Raw genomic sequence first — 16,831 nt, 5'->3', positions numbered from 1 at the left:
ACGGCCCACCTGATGGAAAGTGGTAACCGTCGCCTATAGACATGAGCAGTACCATGGACATAACAGAGTATACTGTTGCGCCCATGATACTCCCCATACGTTGCCATTCCTGAGGACTCAGGTGTTATTCCTCTGTACCCAGTAAATTCACGCCATATCCCACCTTTCAATCCGAAACACAGCCATGCAAATACAACTGCTTCACGGTTGAAACACGAATGGAACAGAGGTACCCAAGCAATCGACTTTTGTGCAAAGTCTCCCTCTGGTAAATATAAAAAGTTAAATTTAACTGTTCAGGTAATTTACTATTATAATAAAATTCTAACTGGACGATATCTCTCCACACAGGAGATAGATTTATTTCTCCGAAATTTGTTGTTATAGAGAGCTAAGTTTTTGTGACTTTTCATTTACCACTTATGATTACTTACAATGCGAAAAAAAAAAAACAATTAAAGAAATATTATAAGGAGTGCCATGTTATTGTAGACAATCAATACCCATGCAGACGTCTCCTATTTCTGTTCTCCTGGTACTTAGTCTTTCTATAATTTTATGTCACCTGCTCCATACTATGTGGGAGTACATTTATCTGTCGCTACATCATCTAATCATGTTTTAAAAACATGTATAATTAAATACATTGTTCTAAAAAAAGCAACAGTTTTTTGTTTTCTTATATATATATTATTTTGATGTAGTAACAGATAAGTTTCAAATGGACCCAATAGAAAAAAAACACATAAAATGATAAAGAATAATGATAACACATGACATTTATAAGCATTTCCCAATAACACAAAACATGCTAAATCCCATACGGGCAAAAATGCGAAACCCATGCCATTTATATATAAAAAAATGGTTGAATTAATTTTCAAATACAAACTATTATACGAAATGTCAACACGATCGTGTTTATTCATAAAATTGTTCTATGTATGCTAAACTATTAAGTTTACAAATGCGAAAGTTTGTAAGGTTGGATAGAGGGATGGAGATATAGAGGAATGGGCGGATATTTGTTACTGTTTCACGCAATAACTACTAAACGGATTTGAATGAGATTTTGCACATGGATAGGTTATATCCTACTTAAGTACATAGGATATATTATGTACTGAGTCACGCGGGTGGAGTTATGGGATACAGCTACTATAAAATGAACTAAACGTTTATATTAAAACTTCTTTAGAAAAATAAAACCCGAAGTTTATTCCTTGGGTATGGCAACGCCTGAAGGGTATCATGGGCGGCACAGTATATTCTGTTGTATATACATGGTGTTCTCAAATCTATAGGCTAAAGGTTGCCACTTTTTATTAAGTAAGCATTTAGCTTGATCACCATATGTCTTTTTTTATACCATAAATTATATCATTATAGCCCATGGATATTTACAACACCAGGGATGTTACGTCATGTTACATACAAAATATCCAACTATAGGCTCTTACGGCAAGTCGTAAGGACTCCATACACATGCTGAGTAAGAGCCTTTTTTGTGGCACTTGTTTTTATAGTTAGCTGCTGTAATGTCTATGTAACATACATAAATAATTTTTCTTTCAAATCTAAATGTCAAATTTGGCACTTATACATATTAAAGATTTCAACATATTTGGCTACAAACATTAGACTTTGTTAATGAGTAGAAATAGACGTATTTTTGGTTATTTTGGGTGACCATATATTATAATAGCTAAATTACATTGGTATTTTTTTCAGCTAATGCGACCCCCTCCTGTCCAACTTTGGTGGATCTTACAACAGTGCTTTCACCTTCTCCCGATAGGAATTTAAGGAAGGAAGCATTTTATAAAATACTTTCTGGGGGACACCATCTTTACTGAAGACCAAACGAAAGAAATTTCACCGACACTAGACAGAAAATGCACTTGTTGAAAATCACCCATATAAAAATTCTTTCAGTAGTCTAGGCGTCATTGTGAAGCAAACTTTTTCATACATGTTTTATGTAGAAGAAAGTCGTATGTAAATATAAATCAATTTACCTCAGCGTCATCTATGTCATCAGTGAGTCCATTGAACGTGGCATTTCTTGACCAACCGTTGGAGTTGTTCGATATAGTTACATCTACACCTGCAATGAAAGAAAAGGCAATTAATTTTTTTTTATGCAACTTAGAATGACAAACAAATTAATGGCTAACTTGATGGAAAGTGGTAACACTCGCCTATATGATACTATATGAGAAATTTTACTAATATATAAAAAATAAATAACTAAACGATGTCTAATAAAACACTTAGAAGCCAAAACAGTATTTTTATTTTTTTTTAAATTGTGTCAGTTTTTGCTGGTGGTGATGCCAATCACACAAAAACTACTACAACCAAATAGAAGATGCGGTTTTCATAGTTGCATTTTTGAAGGTCTAATTTAAAAATTTATATATGTTTCATCTTGAGGCGCCATTTAGAAGTGGTATTATACATTATTTTATTTTATTATATATACATATATACACCTCCTTTCGTTAATTAGTTATTTTATCATTCCGCGAATAGGGATTCCTTTTTCGACCAGATTAGGGATGTGCTACGTTGAAAGTATTTTGTTTATGGATTTTTTAAATAAATAACTTTTGTTAAAAGTGTTTTAATTTTTTCTTTAAAAAACTACAAGATATAAATAACAATTTTAGAATGCTTTCTCGACTTTAGCAATATTTGCCAATTTTATTGTTAAAAGTTTCGTAAGCACACATTATATTTTAATGTAATAACTAACGGTTTAACATACATGTAATTAGACCGAGAAAGCTCAACTAGTTTCGTAATCAATTCGTGATTCTTATTCATGAGCGGCTGTGATGTGAGCGTGAGCCTGTGTTCACACATAGTGGAACTGGTAGTTATTACATTAAAATATTTTTCCAGTTCTATATATATATATATATATATATATATATATATATATATATATATAAGATATCAGTATCGCGTTCCTAGTATTATGAACAAGACATGGGGATCAGGAGACCAGATACTCACTAGAACCGTTGCAGCCGGACGATCCGGACGACCCTGATGAGTTCGACGATACCGGCTTCACGGCAGTCTTTGTGTTTGCGCTTCTGGAATTGTACATTAGTTTATATATTAATAAATGCATATTATAAATAAATGGCCGTGGGGTTCCAGCATAGTATAGGTCACCCCTTTCATTTCCTGTTATAAAAGGAGACTAAGGGATGGCGAGGGATGGGCAGCAATATTCCTCTTAAATATCTTTAAACCCTAACTGCGTTTACTTAAATATCTATAGTACAGACATTGTTTAGTTAAAATTTTATTGTATAAGTAAGAATTATTATTTGAACCATTATCTGTTCATTGCTGAACATAGACCTTCCTCATAGACTGCCATAAGGAGTGGGAGCGTTCCTTATGGCAGTTTAGCATTGGAGAGAATTTTCCTGTAGTTGCTATGCTTGGCAGGCAAATTGACAACAGAATAGGGGCGCTGCTGCACACCTCTCGACCATTAATTCCTCTTAGTCGCCTCTTACATTACTCACGGGAATGGAAGAGGTAGTAATTGTAAAATTAGTAAGTATATATTACTAACTTGACATCACTAGTTGTGTTGGGCGGTCGCGGAGGAACGAACGCGTCCACGACGACTTGCTCAGTGCCCTTTATTTCCGCGCGACAGAACGGACACCCTTGACCTTCCGAATCCTGAAACATTTCAATTGATTAATACAAAATGTGACCTTAACAAATGGTGGTAGATGAGAATAAATTTCTAGTTGTGCCGTTGTCCATGTGAATTAGTAACTAAGTTGTGACCCACCTGATGGAAAGTGGTAACCGTTGCCTATAGACATGAGCAGTACCATGGACATAACAGAGTATACTGTTTCGCCCATGATACCCCCCATGCGTTGCCATTCCTGAGGACTCAGGTGTTATTCCTCTGTACCGAGTAAATTCACGCCATTACATATATTAGTGTTACTGCGGCACATTCACGATATGAAAAATGTTATTTCTTTTATATATTTTCTTTTTTTTTTTGTATATATATTCTTTTATTTCTTTTTTTCTTACGTCTTCTATGTCTGTTTTTATTTGTGTGCTATAAGTAATGCAAGCAAAACATATATCTATCTATTTAAGTTGGTTGTCAAGTCTGTTCAGTAGTTCTTGCGTGAAAGAGTAACAAACATCCCATCCATCCTTTAAAACCCTCGCTTTAATACTAAAAGAATAATTTGAGAAATTCAAGTTTGCACTACAAATTTAAGAATAAGTTTATTTCATTAAACAAGATTAGCCTATGATACAATATAGCTATATAATTTCACACTAGGCAAAGCTTATGGAAGTCAAAGCAAAAAATTTGACAGCAATGGTACGACGAAAAGAGTTAATTTAAATAATATTTTGTGGTATGCACATGTTTGTGCATGTGTGCGTGCGTGCATGCCTTTGTGTATATGCGTGCCGCCTGTTTGTGTGTGTGGGCGTGTTGGAGTGCGTGGGTGCGTCCTGCGTGCGTACGTGTATTCGTGCGTGCGGGATTAAACCTGCTATCATTGAATGCTGAGACGGTATACAAAACCAATACATAGCCACATTTGTTGAAAATGGAATACATAGTAATCCTACCTACGCCATTGGTATATACTGGGGTACCAGTGATGTATAATAAGGACGAAGTGAAGTCTTCTCGGTCCATTCACTAGGACTCACGATGAAAGTTTCCAAGGGAGTACAGGTGGAGGTTTACCTAACCGAATATATTACTAGCGTATTGAGCGTTACGTTTATCAAAAACAATCAAACAGTTGACATGTATAACTACCTAATTGGAGATTACAGTTGTGAGCATATTTTATTCAATCTACTTATTCTCTCGATGGTTCTCGATTCGGTTTTTTTTATGCTTGTTACTTCATAACTTACTTATTTATAAAATCATCTGGATTTTTTTATCTGATAAAGTATAATTTTAGATTGGTGCTATAGAAATTTTATTACAATCAGAAAAAGTTTATATTTTTTTATTTCTCAATAGCTAAATAACAAGTTCTGCCATTAATGAAGTCGGCATGTTTTTTTTTTTCTGAAATAATTATATAATTTTATTATAACATATGACTACACCATTCTAAACGAGCACAGAAACAACACAATCCATGAATGAGATCAACCAAACCAAATGTGCCTGCTCACGGAGTGCATTTTCAGGGTACGTTTGAAGTAACCGAGGTTATAGGACGAAAGGAACACATCATGGGAAATGTCATTTTGCAATATTACAGTACGATTCAAGTAAGTTATTAAATAAATATATGAAAACCACTTACAATCTGCCACGCTGTGAGACACGGCGTGCACAATAGATGACCGCACGGTTCTATTCTAATATCTTTGTCGTTCTCTGCGCATATCTTGCACAGTTGGAACGTGCTACCTGGAATGTGAAATTATATTTATGAACAAATATTAATATCAAATAAACATCATCATCACCGGCCGTTAACTGTCTACTGCTGAACATAGGCCTCATCCTATTGGAAGATTATGCCAATAGTTGCCACACTTGGCAGATGGATTGGCAACAGCAGTTAGGCTTTGGTGATGTTTTAAGGGGGACGGCTCCTGCCCATTCCCCTACCGTTAAGTTCCTCCCACCGGAAAGTAAGGAGTGGCCCATTCTATGCCGGGACCACACATTTGAAGCAGACTATAGTGATATTTATTCCTGCAGGATATAACTCCAATTAATAGGGGGGAGAAAAGGGATAGTTAGTAATGGAGACCCTATCGCTAGCAATATACCCAACCAGGTCGACCTCCTCGCGGTTCCCCCTGGAAACTATCATGGTTAATTCTTGATGAATTCATCATGATGGGCTAACTGGCCTGTTTTCATTCTCATCTATCACCCTTCACAGGTGCTCCGCCAGCGTATCCCGTTAGCGCAGGCGGGGTTACCATACCATTTTCACCCATAAAAAAAAAAAAAAACTCCAATTAATACGCACCCATCTCGCAGTAGAGCTCGTATTGTTCCTGTGTTACTGTGATGTGATCCTCGGCCGGCGAGATGATGGCGCTACTCAGGTCCGGATTCGTGTCCCGGCCGTCTGGGTATAAGTAGCTGAAACGACATATTTATTTAGTTTAACACATCATCATCGTCACATTAACCGTTCTTTTTTTTTTTATACCACTGAGATGGCAAACAAGCATACGGCCTACCTGCTGGTAAGTGGTTATCGTAGCCTAAGAACACCAGCAATACCAGAGGTAATACGCTCATGTTGCCGACCCTGAAGAAACCTCTTTACCCCCCTTTTGAAGAACCCCATGCTGTAGTCTCTTGGGAAAACTTGGGTTATACTTTTACTAATTATAGGGTAAAATGACTTATAATACCACTCTGTAGCCGTCAAATAACGCTTAGAATAGACTCTTTTATCTGGTTTCGTTTGCAAAATATCTCGGCATCAGCGATGATATATTTAATAATTTGATTACCTTTTTTTTTATACAACTTAGAATGGCAAACAAGCTGACGGCCCACCTGATGTAAAGTGGTAACCGTCGCCTATAGACATGAGCAGTACCATGGACATAACAGAGTATAATGTTTCGCCCATAATAACCCCCATGCGTTGCTATTCCTGAGGATTCAGGTGTTATTCCTCCGTACCCAATAAATTCACGCCATATCCCACCCTTCAAACCGGAACACAGCCATGCAAACACAATTACTTTACGGTTGAAACACGAATGGGACAGAGGTACCCAAGCAATCGACTTTTGTAAACTACTAGGTACACAACTTACAATCCCTCTCTGTAGCCGTCGAGCAGTGCCTGCACCAGACTCTTGTTCTGTGGTATCGTCTGCAGTATCTCGCCGTCAGCGGTGACGTAACCTATGGCCCATTGGCCGAGTCGCGTACACGACAATCTGTAAATAAGACTTTATATTTAATAACTTGTTGGTGCGCGGTACGACACTACTGTATTTTCCAATCGTTGTGGGTTAAATTCCAATGTAGAATTCTCTTTTTATAATAATTAAGTAATATAAAATAAAGTCACCGTCCACGTCTGTTTCTCAGCTTACTTTTAAGAAATGCATTATCGCACGGTTTCAATTTTTTTTTTATGCAACTTAGAACGGCAAACAAGCTAAAGGCCTACCTGATGGGAAGTGGTAACCGGCGCCTATAGACATGAACAGTACAATGGACATAACAGAGTATACTGTTTCGCTCATGGTACCCCCCTATGCGTTGCCATTCCTGAGGACTGTGTTATGCCTCTGTACCTTGTAAATTCATTTCTTCCTTCAAACCGAAACACAACCATGCAAACACAAGTGTTTCACGGTAGAAACATGAATGAAAGTCTCCATCTGGTAAAATGTTATTTGGATATTCCTTTACGGAAGGTTTGAATGTACAAGTATAATAACTGTATCCTAATTAAACCTTAAACTAAGTAACCTATAATTTAACTGCCATATACCACTCTTCAAACATAGCAAATACAACCGTTTGGCAGTAGAAACAGGAGTGAGATAGAGGTATTTACATAAGACTCTTGTACAAAGTCGCCCTCTGCCGGCGATAGTGACTTTTTGATTCAATCACGCTTACCTGAACACATAACTTCCAGCCTTATGAATATACTTCTGCAGTCTCGCCTTCACCTCGTCATAGGTGAGGAAGGCCACGTAACCAGGGTGTGTGACAGCTAACAGCTGCCAATTGCGCAGTAATGTACTCCAGGGCTGAAATAACCTGGAATGTAACATAATCACAAATTATTTATCAGTTAATTATGACACGTGTACTTTTTATTTACGGGTGAATGATGAAATGGTAGCCCCGTCTGCGCTATCGGTATATGCTGGCAGGCTACCAGTGAAGGGTGACAGGTGAGGATGAAGGCAGGTCAGTTGGTCCGTAGTGATCAATTGAACAAGAATTAACCACTATGGTTTCCAGGGGGAACCGCGTGGAGGTCGACCTCACAGGGTATATTGCTAGCAATGGGGTTGTTAAATCTCAATATTACCAATCCTTTTCCCCCCTATTACACGTGCACTAACATTTGAAACTAAGTTTGTTGGTTTATTCACTTACTACAACTAACAAAAAAAAGTTGCTTACGGCTATAATACCTAATGGATTAGTCACAGACTTTTTTTTAATGGGTGATAATGGAATGGTGACCTGCGTTATCAGTATACGCTGGCGGAGTACTAATGATAGATGAGAATGAATGCAGGTTTGTTGGTCCATAATAACGAATTTATTAAGAATTAATCAAGATGGTTTCCAGGAGGAACCGCGTGATGATCCATTGCTAGCAATATACCTTATCAGGGTATATTTGCTAGCAATGGGATTGTTAGATCTCCAATACTAACAATCATACTGTAATATTAATGGAATATCCCGAAAGGAAGTTCATTAAAAAACAATAATATTAACTGTTTTTATTGAATAATAAATTATATACATTTAGATTAGATTTAGATTTACTAGCGACCGAACCGAGCCAATGGATAGTTCATTCTGAGGATTATTGGGGACTTTGTAGTATAAAGACATGAACGTACCTGGTGAACACATCAAATTCGAAGTTGGAGATGAAGTCGTTACACGTTAAGTCTATCGTGGTCTTCAGCGCCATAGTCTCCAGCCCCGAGGATATTGGGTGCACGTTGTTCAACTCTTCACGGAAGATTTTCCACGACACCAGTGTGCTGGAAGAGAAGATTTATTCCTCATTAAAAACTCTTTATTACAGCATAACAATAAATAAACATATATATTCCTATTAATATAATAAAGTAATGCGAATGTTTGTAACGATGGATGCATGGATGAATGTGGAACGATGGATGGATCTCTATCCGTATCTATAATATAATATAATAAACGACGACAAATTTTAATAATTTTGATATGCCTTTTGTGTTATTATTATTTAAATAATAAATTATAATCAACACGAACTTGTTGGGGTTGTTAACATCGGGGCATTCACAAAATGGAAGTCCGATATTGATAATTATTTTTCAATTAATTGAACAAGATACCCAGACGATGTCATGAAATGGTAATGGCTTTTGTCCCCGTTTGCAATTAGCCGAATTAATTTCCGATACCGAAGGGATCGGCTGACGCTGACAGAAAGAGATAGATATGTGCAAATACTAAATAGCCAGTTATCTAAAGGAATAAGAGAACTTTGATATTGAGATTTTTGGAATTACAAGGGAATTGTGAAGCAACTAATTAATAATAAGTTTACTATTGTAATCTTTTGGAGGAAACAATAAAGAGTATCTACTTATCTATCTAATTCTTGAGGCGTCATTGCATGAATATGACGCAGGTATTTATGGAAAAGTAATTAAAATGCTTTTTTTTTTTTAATGGAATGACAATGCATGAACGGTATTATGGGCATCACAGTGCATTCTAAAATGAAACGAAACGAAATTAAATCAATTGCGATGAATGTGGTAAGTTGAGATAATATTATACATTTTTGGGTAACCTTAACATTCAGCCAGTTCCACATGCAACATTTTTACATGTATTATAGGCGACGGTTACCACTATGGATCAGGCAGACGATCAGCTTCCATGCTATTCCGAATTAAATGATATACAAGCAGCATAATGAAAATGGAATGATATCCCTACTTTAGGTGTTGATTTTAGATGGCGAGATACCAATGAGGGATGCTAGGTAAAGAGGAAGTTAGGTCAGTGACGACCAGGAAATAAACACGACCACCAAAAGAGACTTCATAGTGGTCGACATTATAGCGTACTTATATTGCTAGCAATGAGAATGGGATCGACAGTCTCTTTAATAGATTACTACTTCGTCTCTGACTATCCTTTTTTTTATACAACTTAGAATGGCAAACAAGCTGACGGTCCACCTGATGGAAAGTGATAACCGTCGCCTATAGACATGAGCAGTACCATGGACATAACAGAGTATACTGTTTCGCCCATGATAACCCCCATGCGTTGCCATTCCTGAGGATTCAGGTGTTATTCCTCTGTACCCAGTAAATTCACGCCATATCCCACCCTTCAAACCGATACACAGCCATGCAAACACAGCTGCTTCACGGTTGAAACACGAACGGGACAGAGGTATCCAAGCAATCGACTTTTGTACAAAGTCTCCCTCCTATATGGGAATATAGTCGTGGTCATAACTACTTTTTGTTACATTTCCTTTTTCGAGCGCACATCAATCTATAGAATGTTTAGGCTCGTATATAAACTGAGTCACGTACAGAAAAGTACTAGGCGCATTATATATTCACACAACACGTTGCGCGTCATTAGATCGATAATGGGTTCGTAGAGCCATAGTGTATATAAACACCAGTATATCAACCCCATATCGCCGTGTCGGCTCTTCCTTTCCCGTGAGCGTCGTAATAGGCAACTAAGGGTCTAACTTATGGTCGAGGGATAGACAGCAGCGCCCCTCTTAAAACATCTCTAAAAGTCTAACTGCGATTGCCAACCCGCTTGCCAGACGTGGCAATTACTGGCAAAACTCTCCTTGTGGGGAAGGTTTATGTTCAGCGGTGGACAATTAATGGCTGAAATGATAATGACATCAACTCCATAAAAAGAGTTGATTGAATAAAGCACCGCCACAAAAACGCGCTGCATAACAGTTTCTTTCTTTATCGGTGGGTTCAGAAATGAAGTAGATTATTTTTTGCAGAGCGGACATTAGCTATTGCAAACTACATACAAATAATGGTATTAATTATTTTTATACTTAGAATATGTAATTAATATTTTGGAACGTATAAAATAAATAGCGATATCAAGTAATTAGGTAAATCCTTGTTTTGAAAAGACTGCTTTCAGCAATAAGACCATCTTACTGTACTTATATAACTGTATCGTCACATTTATTAATTGTCTTGCTTATCCTCTATATGGTACAATGCAAATATACTCACTCATTCATTCAAATAAGTATTTATTTATAAAAATGGAGAGTTGAGATACTGTTAGTGTACAGACTGTGGCGCGTAAGGCGGTGTAAGAATTATCGATGGCATTCGAATGCGTGCATGTAGGTACTCTAAGGTTTTATAGGCCGTTTACATATATGGAAAACATAGTTAAACACTGCATTACTGATGAATAGTGTATTTCATCTTTATTCAATAATATATCTGTATACAGGGTGGCATGTTAATCCTTAGCGACCTTATAAGAAGGGAATATTCTACCAGTTAGATTTTTTCCAAAGAAATCATTGCCATCTATCTGCCTTTATCTCAATTATAGGATCGCCGTAATATGATTTTACGAATATTCATATTACACAAACTTTTTCTAAAGAAATATGTAATATATATGTAAAGAAAAAATACGATTTTCTCTCTCACACCAACAGTGTACGTTCACAAACCGTCAAGTTATAAGGAGGGTTAATTTTTTTTGTTTTTCGACCCTTTGTGTCTTGGGAGAAAATGATCAGATTTACTTGTGAAAATACTGTATTGTATTGTAAAATCTTTATTGTACATAATTTAAATAGTACACTTTAAAAGATACACTATTACATACTGTCTTAATAGGATATTAACTAATCTTACTATGTATAATTGTTCCTTTTATTATTATTATTATATCAGCCGTTAGTTGACCATTGCTAGGCATAGGCCTCTCCTATAATGATGGTGGTACCAATATTTGCCATGTTTGGTAGGCAGGTTGACAACCGTAGTTAGGCTCCGGCGATGTTTTAAGAAAGACGCTGCAGCAAATCCCTTTACTATTAAATTCCTTTACTCGTCTCTTACGACACTAACGTATTCTACTCTCTTTTCTCCCTGGATAATATCCTTAATAATATTATAAACGTAAAAGTGAATTTGTTTGTTTGTTACCTCTTAGGGCCTTAACTGCTTAATTTATCACTATGAAATTTGATATCCACATATTTTTATATATGGAATATAGAAGAATACAGGCTTCTTTTTATCCCAGTTATTGAACGCATCCCGGTCACGTGGTCAAAGTCGCGGGTAAAAGCTAGTGTAAAACAGGTATGAACATAGACAAAAAACATTATTATTTATTTTTTTCTATGGTGTGAGGTAAGCATAACTCTGTAGCATTTCAAGGGGCACATTAGTATGCCCGCGACGCATTGACAACGCGGGCCCGAAAGAAATTCGGTTAGTCTATCGATTTGGTGGCATGTGACCTTCTTAAACGTTTAGTGAAAGGTCTCGTGAGGATTAAACGACGCTACAATTTATTATGTACGTCTATCAAGTCGAAAGGGTTTGCATTGGGACAGTATATGCTACTTTCTCGAATCCGACGGAATCTGTCTATTTATATAATACAATTTTATTTTTGTGTGTTAATTTGGTCATACAGGGACACTAGGTTCGCTGCACACGTCCGTGTAGCCTAACTTTAGGCTGCAGCTGAAAATCAGTGCTTTGATTTTGAGCAAAATTGAGCTGTAGTCTATTTGTGTCACTCAGATTTGCGACTTAGATGGCGAAAACATATATTTTTTGTATTTTATTATTTATAATTATGTAATTCATTTGATTGTATGAACTCAGTTGTTAATTTACGTGTGTCATAAATGACTCAAATAAAGTGTTTGTCTATCTATTTGATCAGGGTGAAAAGAAAACTTTCTTGTAAGGATGGGTCATATCGATATCGCTCCGATATGTATATATTGGTTTCTTCTGAACATTGATGACGAAAAAAAGGTTAACACCAATTTCAATATTGGCCATTACCAAATGTCTATATTCATTTCCATTGGATTCTTCGTTTCGATATTATATATTACCTATATATACCATACCAGTTAGAGTTGATATACAGATATTGTAATAACAATATATAGATATTGTCATACGTTACTCACCATTACTTTCTTGATTCAGAATATTATAACCTATATTCTGTGAGTGTAAATTATATGCACTGGACGTCCTTCATGGCGTAATGGCGGGAATATTGCTTTACATAAACGAAGTATCGGGTTCGTTTCGCGGTCGGGCCAATCTAGGAGCTTTTCTGAATTGGCTCGAGTGTGGGTGTGCTGGGACATGCCTCCACATTGTTCGTTGTCCATTGATCATAAATTTATAATGGTTAACTGGTAGAGTAGGCTGTGGTTCGGTTTAAAGGGTGGGATATGGCGTGAATTTACTGGGTACAGAGGAATAACACCTGAGTCCTCAGAAATGGCAATGCATGGGGGGTATCATGGGCGAAACAGTATACTCTGTTATATCCATGGTACTGCTCATGTCTATAGGCGACGGTTACCACTTTCAATCAACCATTAAGTGGGCCGTCAGCTTGTTTGCCATTCTAAGTTGTATAAAAAAAAAGAGAACGACGTCAGGTGTTAAAGACCTAAGTGTGGAGTTAGTGAAAAGATGGATACGACCCTATATGTTCGATAGTTATATACATACATACATATATGTTACACCTGTCTCCAATAAGGGTAGGCAGAAACAATGGAACGCCAAATGCTTCGAATCCAATGGGAACGTAAATGGAGACTGAAAACGAAACGTGATCGCATTAGACGCAGTTTGTTTCAATAGGACTAATGAAAATGTAAACAAATTAATTATTTATCCGACCATAAGGTCGCGTGTGACGGGCAAACGCACTGTAGGACGATCCCTCACTACGAGATGGAATGACGACCTCAAATGTCGAGTCGAGATAGTGGATGCAGGTGGTTCAGGACCGTTCCTTAAGGCAGACTATGGGGGAGGCCTATGTCCAGCAATGGACAGATAATGACTGAAATGATGATGATGATGATGAAGATCGCGTGATGATGTCCAAATAAAAATCAATTAATTGATTGAATGTTTCGATTTGTTACTAATTTCATTTTGAGATTATTTCTGTGATAAATTCAACTAGATTCCTTACTTATCTATATTAATATTATAAAGAGAAAAGATTCATTTGTAATGGATATATTTAAAAACTACTTAAACATTCATTGAACGATTTTTAGCAATATAATTAATTTAGATAGCCTGGAAGAAATCGCTTTTAGCGATAAGGTCGCCCATTGTTATCTCATTGTGATTATTTCTCGTAATTGTTTATATTTATTATATGTTTACTATTGTAATCTTTTGGAGGAAACAATAAAGAGTATCTATCTATAATTCATTTACAAAAAAATGCTTACAGACAGCTACATTATCGGCGGGTAACATATTATTTTTAAAATTCTATCCTATATAGTATAAGATATTATAAAAACATATTAATATTAAAATTGCATGATTAGCAAACGAAACGATACATTTATTAGATGATCTTATAGAAGTGAAAGTGTAATATGTACCTTAGCCATTAACAGTGGAGATTCTGAATTCCGAATAGACATTGCGAAATTGGCATTACACGAAAATATAAATTCTTATTTGTGTACGGCTGCCAATACACAAATTGACGTATCAACGTCGACATTCCACTTCTGGTGCTGACTGTACCTGTAAGTGTTTGCGTGACAAATCCTACATGTGACGGATGATTGGATTGACTTGAAGAAAAAAAAATATATGTTTATTTTAGGACGCGATAAAGTGCAGGCGAATGAACTATTATAGACCCGTGACCTAAGGCTTTATTACTCTATCAAATATTAGGATCTTATTGAATATTGAAAACGTATCGTTTTGTTTGTAAAATAACAATCTTTAAAAACAATTTAGTCAATACACACAATAAACTCATGTGTCATATCCGAAAATCTCAGAATTTATCTACGTATCAGAATTAAATTAGACACATTGCTTTTAGTCTTTCCAATCTCAAATAGCGTGACCGGGATAAAAAATAATTTACATCCTTGTTCTATCCCAAATAGTACGTGTATACTAAATTTCATAACGATAGGTCTTGATCAAATTTGTTAAAGCGTAAGCCGTGTGGTCCTGGCATAAAATAGGCCATCCCTTCCTTTCCCGTGGGTGTCGTAAGAGGCGACTAAGGGAGGGCAAGGGGTGGGAAGCAGCGCCCTTTTTAAAACATATCTAAAGCCTGACTGCGATTGCCAATCCGCTTGCCAAGCGTGGTAACTACTTTCAAAACACCCCAAAGAGGGAGGCTTATGTCTAGCAGTGGACAGTTAACAATAAATAAACTCACAATCAAATTTATAATATAACTAAGGACATATGTGACAGTGTAATGTACCCTTAGCCTTAGCTATACTGTAGCTTGTACGTTGAATATATATCCAAATTTTGATATTAATTGACAAAGACAACATTCTGCTTCTGTTGCCGACTGTACCCGGGTCAACTGTTTGCGTGACAAATCCTACAAGTGTGACGTCACGGGTGATTGGAGTATTTAATGACCGCAGTTGAATGAAACACGACAGCGTATTGGTCTAATCCATTCACTTTACGACACGATAAACTGCAGGTGAATGGACGATAAGGGTATAGAGGCGTGGGGTAGGGCCTTTATACACTATCAATGATTTTTTAATGATTGAAAGTAGGATGGTTATCCCGCCTGCGCTATTGGTAAACGCTGGCGGGGTATCAAGGAGGGATGGTATTTGGAATGAAGCAGATCAGTTGGCCCGTCGTGACGAATTCATCAATAATTACCACGATAGTTCCCAGAGGAAATCGCGTGGAATTCTATCTGATAGGGTTTATTGGTAGCAACGGGATTGCGAGACCCTAATATTAACAATTTCTTTCCTCACTATCAAATATTAGAATCATCTCTTAATGATATTTTAATGTAATAATTCTAGGTTAAAGTTAAGTGTAATTAGATTGAGAAAGCACGACTAGTTTCGGGATCAATTCGTGATCCTTATTGATGAACGCGAGCGCGGGCCAGATTATAAACCGGTAGTTATTACATTTTTTTAATGGGTGATAATGGAATGATAACCCCACCCGCGCTATTGCTATACATCGGCGGGGCACCAGTGAAGGATGATAGGTGATAATGAAGCAGGTCAGTTAGTCCATCGTGACGAACCCAACAAGAATTGTTCACGATAGTTTCCAGGGGGAACCACGTGGAGGTCGACTTAATAGGGAATATTGCTAGCAATAGCAATTCCAAAATAGACCAATTAAGACATATAGTAGTTACGTCAACGAAGACAATTTTTTTGTTTCTAGCAACTACAATAAGTATACAATACTAATAATTGCTGATGAAGAAAAACATCTTAAAATCTATTCCCGGACCTTGATCCGTCACCCACTCGCATCTTACACAACTATTTAATTAAAATCATATTTTCTCGAAGATTCAACAAGATTATCTTTTTTTATACCGCTCGAAATAGCAAAATGGCGGCCCACTTGCGACGAGATGGCATGTAAGGGCAACACCAACTCACAGGTAATAATTTCTCCATTATTACATTCTAGTTTTTACCCACGACTTCGTCCGCGTGACCGGGATATGTTTACTGACTGAGATAAAAAATATCCTTTATCCTTCTCCATTCCATATAGTACGTGTATTTAAAATCTCGCAGTGATTGGTTAAACCAATATGTCACTATAAGTTAACAAAATAACTGAGTTTTTTGCCCGTTCTTCTTGGCTGAAATTGCGCTCCAAATGGGCGATAAAATAATGAAAAATAACTATTCAAAAATGCTCAAATCTAGGTTTACTTAAATATAAATATTTCTTTCCTCTCTTTCACATTTAAATTATTAGTAAGAACTAGCTGTATCCTGCGGCTTCACCCAAGTGTATTACA

At 36.7% G+C, this 16,831-nt stretch overlaps 1 protein-coding gene across 2 annotated transcripts in view; it reads right to left on the bottom strand.

Annotated features, from left to right (window-relative positions):
• Window positions 1–16,831, bottom strand: part of LOC113523192 (E3 ubiquitin-protein ligase CBL) — a 97,663-nt gene that overhangs the window by 12,325 nt on the left and 68,507 nt on the right. For both annotated transcript variants that reach the window (XM_052891935.1, XM_052891936.1), the window contains exons 2-9: window positions 8,623–8,769; window positions 7,655–7,798; window positions 6,835–6,960; window positions 6,027–6,142; window positions 5,346–5,452; window positions 3,599–3,711; window positions 3,022–3,104; window positions 2,019–2,107 (exon numbers count right to left, since the gene is read on the bottom strand). In XM_052891935.1, coding sequence (XP_052747895.1) covers window positions 2,019–2,107; window positions 3,022–3,104; window positions 3,599–3,711; window positions 5,346–5,452; window positions 6,027–6,142; window positions 6,835–6,960; window positions 7,655–7,798; window positions 8,623–8,769 — 925 coding nt within the window. The remainder of the gene's footprint in view (window positions 1–2,018; window positions 2,108–3,021; window positions 3,105–3,598; window positions 3,712–5,345; window positions 5,453–6,026; window positions 6,143–6,834; window positions 6,961–7,654; window positions 7,799–8,622; window positions 8,770–16,831) is intronic.

The sequence above is a fragment of the Galleria mellonella genome, unplaced genomic scaffold (genome assembly GCF_026898425.1).
Source record: "Galleria mellonella isolate WM207_F2 unplaced genomic scaffold, CSIRO_AGI_GalMel_v1 utg146, whole genome shotgun sequence".
NCBI lineage: Eukaryota > Metazoa > Arthropoda > Insecta > Lepidoptera > Pyralidae > Galleria > Galleria mellonella.
This window is presented reverse-complemented; position numbering and strand designations above follow the sequence as displayed.